The sequence below is a fragment of the Polyodon spathula genome, chromosome 14, assembly GCF_017654505.1.
Source record: "Polyodon spathula isolate WHYD16114869_AA chromosome 14, ASM1765450v1, whole genome shotgun sequence".
In the NCBI taxonomy this organism is placed as follows: Eukaryota; Metazoa; Chordata; class Actinopteri; order Acipenseriformes; family Polyodontidae; genus Polyodon; species Polyodon spathula.
Window position 1 is genome coordinate 13,143,252 of NC_054547.1, and position 12,513 is coordinate 13,155,764.

General features: G+C 33.7%; 1 protein-coding gene and 1 long non-coding RNA gene across 3 annotated transcripts in view; one reads left to right on the forward strand and one right to left on the reverse strand.

Moving 5' to 3' along the window:
• The window catches only part of LOC121326985 (DENN domain-containing protein 1B-like), a 100,418-nt gene extending 98,724 nt beyond the window's left edge, over window positions 1–1,694 (forward strand). For both annotated transcript variants that reach the window (XM_041270693.1, XM_041270694.1), the window contains one exon: window positions 912–1,694. In XM_041270693.1, coding sequence (XP_041126627.1) covers window positions 912–1,454 — 543 coding nt within the window. In that variant the 3' untranslated portion in view covers window positions 1,455–1,694. The remainder of the gene's footprint in view (window positions 1–911) is intronic.
• A 6,840-nt stretch (window positions 1,695–8,534) lies between these two features.
• On the reverse strand, window positions 8,535–11,668 carry LOC121326390. The gene is made up of 3 exons (XR_005951469.1): window positions 11,350–11,668; window positions 10,330–10,373; window positions 8,535–9,772 (listed from the first exon to the last, which is right to left on the reverse strand). It is a non-coding gene; the product is annotated as an uncharacterized LOC121326390 (long non-coding RNA).
• Window positions 11,669–12,513: the final 845 nt, after the last annotated feature.

Here is a 12,513-nt window from a genome sequence, read left to right on the forward strand (position 1 = left end):
TACTCCAGTTGTTAGTTATATGTTGTTTTATTACTCCAGTGGGTAATTATATATTGTTTCATTGCTGGGTCCGATTGTACCCCAGGTTACCAGGACCTGTACCTATGAGGGTTAAGTACAAAACTGTATTGGTATGCCCAGTAAGTTAATAGCAGAGTAATGTATTAGATTGTGTGTTAGCACCATTCAAAAATAAAATAGGCAATTTTATGGATTATTTGTTGAATTATTCTGATTATATGTATATCACATGTTTAAATGGTAATAGCAGTCTATTTTTAAATCTTGCTTTTTGTTTTGACAAAATGACAATGTAAAGAAAATAATGAGTTGTTATGATCTGCAATAAATTCACCCGATGTTTAATCTGTAAACTATCACTGTGTTATTATACACTGTTATTGTAATAGCTTCAGTGTTGGTACATCATCAGTAAATTGAAGAATAGCTGCCATCTTTCAATATGCCTTGGAGGGTATTGTAAACGTCCGCTCTACAGACCTTAAATGAAACGACTGTGCTTGAAAACTGCATTGTGAACACAAACGAACTTAGTCCTTTAAAAAAAAAAAAAAAAAAAGGAAAAGGACCAAAAAAACAAACTTACACTTGCATCCAAATGATCTTGGTCACAGGTAAGTGTGAACATCAAGCACACTGATACATTGTTTCAAATGTAACAAACCAATCTGTTTCAAACTGACCCAGTGTGAATGTAGCCTTAGAATTAAGATTTACATTTTAAATTATTTATTTAAACTAGCAACCCCCCTCCACAGAGTAGGATTAGTTAATTATTTCAAGTTTGCAAGCTTTACATTTTTGTTTTTTATTATTATTATATTATTATTATTATTATTATTATTATTATTATTATTATTATTATTATTATTATTATTATTCTCTTCCAGAACAAGTCCAACACACCCAGTGAGATGAGCCTCCCCCGGCTGTGCATGAGTGGTAGTGAACACAGAGGATGGAATCTAGAGCAGGATGACAGCGTGCTCCATGGAAAGCACCCTCCAACATCCCCAAGGAGACAGAACTGTGGGGACCCTGGAGATGAATTGTATATAGTCACAGAAGAAAATGGTCCAATTCCTCATGGTCTTCTTAAAAAAGACTTATCCAAAATCACAGTGATCTCTGCACCCCCAGTAGGTTCTCAGAACGCCCTAGTCCAAGCCGACAGCTCCAGTGTTGTCCAAAGAGACAAACTACCCAAACAAACACTAAAATGCAGCCCAGAGAGCACCTTGCAGGAGCAAAACCCCAAAAAGAAAGGACGTCAGCCATCCGTTTTAGTTCCATGGGAAAAGGAAGACATTGGGGAAGATCTGAAATCGGAAACAAAAGAGAAGGGTCTTCTGGAAGCGATTGAGTCCGTGTATCGTATAAGCTCTGCTTTTAATGCTGGTCTAAATATTTCAGATCCTGGGGAGAAAGCTTAATTACAGCATACACAATGGAAATTTGACATTTCTCCCGAAACCTCACAGCACAAGCAACTAGTTACCCTTTTTCTTTCTCATTTTTAATTTTTCCCTTTTTTTTTTTTCTTTCTCCCCTCTGGATGAAGCAGTTGTTCGAATTAACATAGTTTTCAAACACGTACAAATGTTTTGCAATTAACTGATTTTGCTTCATAAAGCCAAATGAAACCTGCTGAATAATGTTATTTTAACATATTTAACATACCGCTTTGTAGTTTTCCATATACTTAACACAATTTTTAATCACAAATTGAAAAATGTGACATTTTGAAATCTAACATAAAACACTGTACTATTATTATGGCTTCCGGTAGATGTTCACAATATAATTTTGTAGTTTATTTGATTACATGATGTTAAATAAAATATCAGAATTATGTTCTTATAGTTTTATTTTTATTTGTATTATGTCTCAATCCTAAAATAGGGGATGCAAAACTTTTAGCCATAGCTGAAGATACAAATGATTTTCTTAAGAATCTGTGATACAGCCTTTGGAGCCTTGACTCTGTTAGGACTGGAAACCTGATTCTCGTTAAAATGCAAATATCTACTGAAATTAAGCTTCTCGATGCAATCGAAAGGGATACTTGATTTTCACCAATTCCTCAGTTAAATGATTAGTATATTGCTGTATGATAAAAGGGAAATCTATTTTAACTTAACCACTGAATCATAAAATATGTGGGAAAACTAGAAATGTCTTGGTCCTAATGACAACATTTCAAAGTTATTTCTTGTGTGTGTGTGTTAAAACATCGGAATGTGTCATTTTTGACAAAGACATTTTAGTTATAGTTTTATGTTTGTTTTTTTTCATTTAGAATTTCATTAAGATGAGAATAGTGCATTTCAGTTGCTTATTAATTCAGACAAAGTGTTAAAAGTATGTATTTGCACTTTCGAACAAGGGTACTTATGATTTTGGAGCAGTACAGGGATATCACTGTGTTTTGAAGGTTACTCTTTATTGAGGACCTCCTTTTTAATGGTTAAAAAATAACTGCATATTTACAGTAGTTTTAGATATTTTATAGGATACAAGATGAAATTATGCCTTAAATAAAATCGAGCCAACGAATAATATTACTGTGCAATGTTATTAATATTATTTTTTTTGTCCAGGCCTCTTCTACTGATATACAAAAAAAACGATATTGTTGCTAGACATATTTAAATCCATCTTTTGTATGCACATATCATAGGAAGGGTTCCATTTAAAATGGGAACTGATTCAGTAACAAAGTATAGTGTTTCACCACATCGTTTCTCAGGCCTTTGTTATCAATACTGTAGTTGTAAGATGGGCGAGGATATACTTTAACTTAAAGATATACTTGATTGTAGAAACAGCTGAAAAATCAATGTTTGAACAATGTCAACTGCATGAGAGCAATATTTCTTATTCTGAGGAGTTTGCTTGTTGGCGTCTCTTGTCTTTTTCAACTAGACACTTGTGTTTCCTGTGACAAAAATGGCCAGTCTTTTAATATGCCTTCCTAGGAGTTGTCCAGAAATAGAACTATACAAATGTGTCTTTGGGGATGTAAGTGTGGCTGTTGGAAAGTGGGCTGTTCTTGCTGCTGATGTTTTTTTACTGCTAAATATATCTCTCTAGTGAGGTATATCCAAGATGTCAGAAGAGCCAAATAATAATTGTATCGTTTGTTGTGGCAATACATGTCTAGCACCTTTTTAAATATAATTTACTCTGCTATGGAGATAGTGCAGTCTAATTATTACTATACAAAGTTGCAGGTTTATATGTGTGTGTGTGTGTGTGTGTGTGAGTGTGCATAATATGTCTATTGTTTAGGAAACTCAAATGACAATTTTGTAGCATCAAAATACAAATGTAAACTGTTACTTGAAACTGAGTAAAAGTAACTAATTCAGCCTTTGTTTATTTGTTTGTTTGTTTGTTTGTTTGTTTGTTTGTTGTGTGTTTTCTCCAGTGGTACTGAATAAAACAAGTTTCCTTTTCATGTTTGCTACACTAATAAGTGTCTTATGATTGCAGCTCCATATATGTGCACTTGTAATCTTGCTTTGTTTTGGGGGTTTTGATGCATTTGATCTAAGCAGTGACGGATTTAAATGCCACAAGTGTATTTTTAAACAAGGGCCCAAAGTTTTGAAAATCAAACCGTGCATGGCAGCTTATTTAGTTCTGTCTCTGTACAATATGAAATGACTCCAGGAGGTTAATGTTTGAGATTTAAATGTCAGCTGTATTTATATCCTGTTTAGATCTAATAAATTGACTAGACACCAACATTATAAGCTGAGAAAAACTGTTTATTTTAGAAAGGAATATTGTTGTTTTAAGTTGTTAAACTAACAAGGAAATTATTTCCAAACAGTGCACAATTCATTTGTATGTTATATACATTTTAAGGCAATATTTGTGCCTTATGAAAAGGTTGTAATGACAATGATCAAATTACTGTCCTGCTAAAGTTTCTTTTTTCTTTTCTTTTTTTTTTTTTTTTTGCACAACCACTGTAGTGGTATCAATTCAATGGCATCCCAACCGAAGATTGTAAACTGTTGAATCTATAAATAATTGTTTATCTATGAGACCTCCCACGCCACATGGGGAAGCAAAATTTCTATACCCCTAGTCTAGATGCTGGAAATAATGCAGTGTACGTGTTACTTATCTTACTGACTGAACCTACAGGTATTCTAAATGTAGTGAATTGGGGTTGCTACAGTAAACAACTATTGTTTTAGGACCCCCCCCTCCCCCTTTTATTTGGCTTGTAACTGCCTTACTGTATCAATGTTGAAACCATTTCCCCAATTAGTTGTTTTAAATCTCTTATGGCACAGTCTAAAAATACTATAATTGAGCTTCAAATTCATGTTTTGAATGTTGTAGTTTTAATTAATATGTCGTCTCTTCCCTGTTTTTAATAGGTGGGGTGGGGGGGTTGAGACACTTTACACTTGCATTCTATAATTGTGTTTTACATGCAGCAACTTTAGTGTACAGATTTCTCGAGTGTGCACCACAGCTGTTGCAGCACCTTAAATATACCTTTCTCTGTTTCTTTGTTTTCTAATATAAACAATGCCTCCAGTAAGTGAAATATGAATATCTTATCTGTATGCTTGATACATCATCAAGATGTATGTGTTTTTAAAGTGAAATGCCTCAACATTATGCATTATATATTTATATTGTATCTTATTGATCTGTAATGTTAAAATTCAATAAAGGGAATCTAGAGATATATTGAGTTAAATGAAATATTACAACAATGTTTTAATTCTGTCAATGTATTATCCCTTTTGGTAAGTAAGGAGTTAATTAGAATTCCACCAAAAACATTTGATACACTAAATAAGACATTTTGCATGTTTTTGAAATACTGTATGAAGGAATGTTCTATGAAATTCTCTTTTGAATGATGTGTATAGTCACGGCATAAAATGATACCAGTATATTCATAACATTTTGTTTTCAAACATGTTACTTTTCATTTCGGTGAATTATGAAGTTGGGTCACTGAATCTGTTTGTGAACACAATGTTTAATAAGATAGTCACATAGTTATTAAATGTAAACTGCATTGTGTTTTAATAACAAAAATAATATTTAAAAATAATAATTGGGGCGTACACAAAATGGTAAATAATTGGAAACAGCTCAAAGAAACTGTATAATGTTCATACAACACACACGTGCAATACACAGTATAGTGTATAGGATCCAGAGGGTCAGAGAGTGCTACAGGTGAAACTGTACAGTTCAATGCTGCTTATGTCCCAGTGGCAGTGCATAAGCCTGAACTCTGGACAGTTTTCAATTTATAATGACAGCAGAGCAGAAACCTACAATTCATTGTTTTTATGTGCACTTCTGCTCTTAACCAACAGACGGTAGTGCACTCATTCAGAAATAAGCATTTTGGCTTTGTCTGTCAATACAGTCCTTGTCACATTGTCATCCTTGAAGTTGGGTACGTACGGTCCAGCTTTGAACAATAACCCATTGGTCAATTATTAAGTTATGAGCTCTTCTTTGTGATTCAAAAACATTAACACTTTAACTGAATTTAGTTTTTTTTTTTTTTTTTTTTTTTTTTTTAATAAATACAAGATGTGTATATTGGAACCCTTTTTCTTGTCTTGCTTATAGAAATAGAAATATACTAAAGTTGCCTCCAGGTTGCCTATAAGATTACATGATGTACAGATAATAGAGTCTAGGAAGAAACTCAAAGTATCCTCAAGAAGTAATCCTAGACCTGATAAAGTAATGAGTTTGTATGAAATATATTGGCCAGATAAGACGATTGTACAAAATGATCCCAAATGCAACAGCCACATTAAGTGTGGTCAACAACTGTGTTCATAATTTTAATTTTTTATTATTTTTTTTTTTTTAAATAATAATTTTGCAAAGAAAAACATTTCTTTTTGTAAACTTTGAAATCTGCGGACATTCACTTTGGTATCTTGCGACACATTGTATTGTAGCAGCAAAAGCACAATGTACTATTCTTAGTGCATTTTGTTTGATCACATTTTTCAGCATTTTTTTTTTGAAGCAATCCCAAAAGCTTGCTCAATTAGGTGTTTAACATCCAGCAAGCCTTTTACGTTATTTTGTCTCTTTTGCATGCTTCCGATATATCATTACATTTCTGCAAAATGTTTTAAAAGACAATAAAGAAAATCTCTTGTGAAATGTTACTGGATTCATCTGTCCTAAATGATCACGGTGTCGACTTGTTTATTTTTTTTTTCTCATGTGTTGCTTGCAAAAAAAAAAAAAAAAAATCTTTGTTTATTTTTAATTGCATTATTTACTGACCAACTGTGTGGAACTACTGCTTGCACATGGTACGTTACACCTGTTATTTTTCTTCAGACTTTATAGCCCCATTTGTACATTTGTTTCTACCAATCCAATCAAATTTAGAATATGTGAACTATTAATCTGCTGTTAGTATACCCATTCTTATCTCATCTAATTTATAAATCCTCAGTTAAATGCCTGTAATCTATTCTTGTCCTATGTGTAGGCTGCAAAGCTATTTAAAAATAAACTAATCATTAAGACCCAACAGGAATCACAGATTAGTAACTACTGATTGTGTAAATGAAAGTACTGTATTATAAAATTCCATTCTTCCTGTTTGTGTAGCCCCGGCACCCTCTGCTGTCTATTTTATGGTATCCCAGTATTCATTATAGCAACAACGTGGAGCCACGACTGTAAAATACAGCTCATAACAGTCTTTGTTCTAGAATAGAATATGGTTTGTGGTACCTACATATACAGTGCTTTAGTGCATTTTCAATAGGCTGATGAGATAGCATGTTCTTATTATTTATATCTTCATATGTATACACATACATACATGCATACATAGTATCTATCTATCTATCTAATCAGCATTTGTATTGTTTCTACACTGGATCTCTTTAGTGTTTTCAAGATACAAAACTATCTATTTATCTTGTGCCCATTAGATTGCTCTAGATCATCACACACTTGAGTAGTCGCTTGAAAGTATATCTTATGTTTGTGTATTCAGTCCTTTTGCTTTTAATAATAATAATAATAATAATAAAAACACACATAAAGCATATTATAATATGAAGAGTTACTTTATTAAACTTGACATTTTTATATGATTGTCTTGGTTTGAAGCAAGGATAATTTAAAAATCAAATTCCACCTATTTTCAATAAAATAAAAAATAAACTAAGGCCTTGTTTACTTTTATGATACATGAATGGTTTTGTTAAACCGTGGAATGTGTTAGTAAGTAATGCCACACTTGAGTGATGGGTTTACAGTGTATCTTAAAAGATGTTCTCGATGGACCACATTTACTAAGCTCTAAAGCAAGGTTGCCATGATCTTTTAAACGAAACTCACACAACAAAACTTACAATACTTTAGGGGCTGTTACAAGGATTTAGTGTTAAGCTTGTCTGTTATGTTAAAGCCCATTCTAATGAATTCAATTCCGTTTTTGAAACTCTTTTCAATGACAATACTATTTTTAACCCTCTTCAAAAAGATTTCATAAAATGGTTGGATATGGCTTTAGGTAAGAAAGTAGCAAAATGAAAAAAAAATGAGCACAATAAGCCAATAAAGGCTTTCGAATATATCTTTCATTTTATTGGTACAAGAAATATCAGTGGTTTGTCTTTTTCTTCTGGCAAAGGTCTTGTGGTTGCTTGCTTGCAGGTTTTATACAAATGAAAAGATCTTCAAGTACTAATACTAATAAGATAACTGATTTCAATTGAGTAAACCCTGGGTCCACTTATTGTTATTAACGAAATGAAACTGAAGTATGAAAGGTGAAAGTGAAGCAGAATTATTTCAATGCAAAATGAGAAAAATATCATACTGGAGTGGAACAGACTAAGTTACCACAAAGTTTGCACTAATATGACATGTAATTACAAAAAAATTAAAAACATGATTTCCTATAGAATTAATATTTATTAATTAATATGAACTACACATCAAGTTTTAATACATTCTACTGTAATCATAAAAAGCTTATTTACACATACCTAAGTTGTTTCTAAGTGGTACTTTAACAAGAGTTGGAGCAACCCAGCCCTACATCTAAAATAACTAAATTCATCAACATTCAGATGTGCAACAGACCGCTGGGCAAATAGAAAAAATAAATTACAACGTAAAAGAAAAACAAACAAACAAGTGTAACATGGCCAATCCCACGTATTCCATGCTAGTCATGGAAATTAATTACATTTTTAAATTAGTTTAACTTTTAATGACAATTTACAAATGTTTTACAGTACAAATGGAGCCAAAGCTGTTCTCGTTTAAATAAGTCTTTCCATGGGGGGTGGCTGCACCATGTTCCACATCTCGACCCGGGATCCCTCCTTCTCCTGTCGGCTGGGGCTGTAGGTCCCCTGGGTGGCCCTCCTGTTCATGTGCACAGTGATGGCTAGGAAGAGGGCTATAAGCAGAGCCACCGAGACCAAGCAAATGCAGAGAATGAGCTCTGGGGTCATTGTGTCTGTGGTCAGCTAGAAAGTGTCACAATCAGTCAGTCAATGCTTTTTTTTTTTTTTTTTGAACAATATAAAATGCATTGGGGCTGCAGTGGTAAGATCATACTCTCTAGAATTGCTAAATAGACAATAGTCACATGGACCCAATTTGTATGCATGCATTCAATTCACCATTATATTAAATGCCTTGTCTCTGGATGCTTATGTGCAGTGAAAGCTCAGATAGATATTGTACTGGTGCAAAGAGAAGTTTTGAGAAAGAGGAGTGGGAATGAGAAAACAATAAAGACATGTTGAAAGAAGAAAATATTTTCAGGAAATTAGCCATTTGCTAAGTTCAATAGACGATTAACTCAAATCATTTGATGAGTTCATGTTAACTGAATTAACTGTAATATACAAACATTTTAACTGTTCACTTCCACCTGGATGTGAGAGGTTTGAGGCCAGGAAAGTATTTGTATATCACAATTAATCTAATAAACAGTATTAACTCTTCAAATCCATTTTCATTATTACCTCAAAAACTATTTCTTTCAACAAAAAAAATCATTCAGATCACCGTCCCATGACCTGGTTTATAAAGTAACTTGATCAATACCTGGGTATACCTGGTTTTATACATGCCTTGGGGAACGAACCCTCATTAATGCGCCCTGCATCAACTGCCCTTGTTCCATCATTACAAACAAAACGCCCATTGCTTTTGGTTTCGAATATAGATCAGCATGCCTGTACAACTGTTCACAATGCGGTTGGTCACCTCAACGTCACCTGAAATATCTTACAGAATTACATTACGTTTATGTATATTTCTGCAACTACAAATTCTGTATTTTTAGCTGTGTGCTTTATATCCAATAATGTGATTCATCTTTTTCAGCTGAAGTGCTGTTTTATGTTTCGTGATTCTCTCTCTGTTATGGCTGGTAAAAGGTTATAGGGACTGCCAGTTCCTGGATCAACCCGACATTCCAGATGTACTTCTAAAGGACTCGGAGACCTCGCATGTTCTACTGTCTCTGTGAATGTCAAATGAGTCGTTCCACAGGCGGGAGCTTGAAAGAATTGCTTGGCAATGCCACTCCAGTCGGATCCAGGTGCCTAGTGCTCAGTGTCCTCTCCAAATGCTGTGTCTCCCGGATTTTTATAACCAGAAAAAATAAAACAATTCCTAGTGTTACTATGCCTCCAATGACACATGGCACAAGAACAGTTGCTATCTTTGGCTTATTTATTACAGGAGCAGTCTGTGGAAAATAATGTAAACAGATATTAGACAGCTTGGCAGAAGGTAAATGATCTGTTGTGTTCTTAAACATGTGGAACTCTTACATTAATACTAAAAACGTTTCTAATAATAACCTGGGATAAATAAAGTAGCAGGGTATTGTAGACAGGTCTCCCATTAATACTGTAGCAGCATAGCTTTACTTAGAGATGACTGTGTACAGCAAGAGAGAGGTACAAAGTTTCATCTGAAAATTAAAACTACATTCTACTTTGTATGGCATTATAATTTGCAGTTTGTTTACAGTGTTGTAGCTGATTACTGTCATAATTAACATGTGACAATCAAATTAGTGAAATCTTTAACAGTTAAAATTAAGGTGCACAAAAGGGTTTCCAGTAATTGTGTGTTGAAAAAGAAACCTGTGCAGATATTTACTATAAATTTTGCCAAATCTCAAGTACATAGTTAGAGTTCAAATATGTGTGTATAACTGATTTACAAAAAACACTGCAAGATAACATTTAGACTTAAATTTAAAATTAAAATACACTATTTAAAATTTGAAGCACTTACATGTGTTGCATTAGGGGTTTCAGGAATATCAGTTTCATTCAGGGCTGTAAAGAAAGTATTTGTGAAATTCTTCTATAGTTTATATATCATTTACTCTATTTAAGAAAGATTACACCAAGGGAACAAGCTTTTAAAATAAATAATTAAGGATGATCGAATCCACCAAGTAAGAGACGGATACCTGCTAAACTTCCATGGCAAGTCTCAAGAAAACCTGCATCTACATTAGTTTGTTTTGTATGAGAATAAGAAGCTGGTTCCAGAAGTCACAAAAAATTATTGTAGGGTCAATACTGTCTGTCAGTTTTCAGTGGGCGAAGTTTTAAGTCACTCAGGATAAATATCTCTCTTGTTTTGCACTATAATTAAAACAAAACTATAATATCCTTCAAGCTAAACAATTAATTAAACAAGGAAACTGTACTGAAAAGTATGATTTTAATCTTGAGGTTTTCGTTTAGATCAATTAATCCTAGCATGTGAACGATTCAATATGATATGGACTTTTTGTTTACGGACTTGGTAAAAACTTAAAGTAAATTACCAACTTTTACATTCTGAGTTCTAAAATAGCAAGACAAAGACTATTGATACGGTCAGTGCATTCCTGCTGATTTAAGTGTTTATTAAATTTAAATTGCTTTATTTATTTGGTTTGTTCATAATTCATGAAGTTCACTGTTCACTCAAATTTGGACCTAGTGCTAAATCAAAGTTAAGTTCAGAAATTGAATGCATGAATGACATTGAGCTTTGTGGTACCTCAAGGTCATACAGTGTTTCTCAGCACAGTAAGGATCTTATCTGCCATTGGCCTTGAACTAACTAAATCAATCCCAGCAAAGTCACAGAGAAGAAAGAACAATATTATAGCAATGCCATATAGACCATTTACTGCTATAAGCCTATCATTCCATAATATTGCACAGATGATATTGGGCAAAGTCCATTGGCTTTGCTGGCATTAAACAATCTGCCCAAATGACGGATAACGGCGACTTATAAGAAACGTGTGATTACCTTGTAACAATGAAGTGTTGATCCTCAAAAAAAATATGAAAAATGTTAGCCAATGCATCCTGAAGCAATTGTTTTCCTCCACTAAACAACAATATTCCAGTGACTCTTTCAAATCAATCCCCACACAGGGGTAACGATATGTGTCCTTCAATAACAATTCCTCTACAAACCTACACTGTGAGTACAATGGCAGAACCCAAAGGTCTTTGTGTGCTGTCAAATCTAGTTTTCCTTGGCAGTGATTGAGAACCTTTCTGCTGAATACATTGCTTTTTAAAAACACCACTTTTGCTGAATTGCACTGTGGGAGGAGTGACTGTCCCCTGTTTTGCTCAATAAGCATTGTTTTCAGATTTTAGGACTGATGAATACAAACATCCTGTACGTCCTGAATGTGAGGCTCTAGTTTCAGATTACAGCCACACCTGAGAACAGGGTTTATTATATCTCAAAAATAGATTCCAGTTACTATAAGTAAATACAGTATATGTGTGTTATGAGTTTCATTTGTTAGGTATTAGTCATACCTCAAAGTTTCTACTTTGAGCAGTTAGCCATGACAGGGTGTTTGTTTATGTGGTTGGGTAGTGAAACACAAGGTTGTTTGCTTTACAGAACTGACATCAGGTAAAAAAAAAATAATAATGCAGTGTCAAAAATGCACTTCAAAGAATCCCAAATACAGGATTGAAACAAAGGCTACATAGCATCTGACAATGCTAAACCCCTATAAAAATCAAAAATGGTGCATAACAACATCCCACACCTGTGCTCTTTGGTAAAGGCTCCCTACACCACATCCACATATTAACATAACCTCCATTGCATAACAACTATTACTAATGCACATTGACAAGACATCTGACAGTTCTGCAAAGATGGCGATGCAATCCATGAACATCTATTACTCTGAAGCCTCTTAAGTCTGTTCCTAAGATGAACAGGTTGATGCTTTTTTTTAATCTAATATGCTTTGTCTTGGATTACTTCCACATTTTCGAGAAAAAGATTTTACAAACTTCCGATTAATATATCGTTTGAATAGCATGCAAGTTAATTTTCTGATCACATTTTATTATGTTTTTATTAATGTAGAGTAGGGTGGGGTAAAAGGCCTTTTTGTCCTGGTGCTAACAGGAAATGATGTAATCAGCCATAATCAGT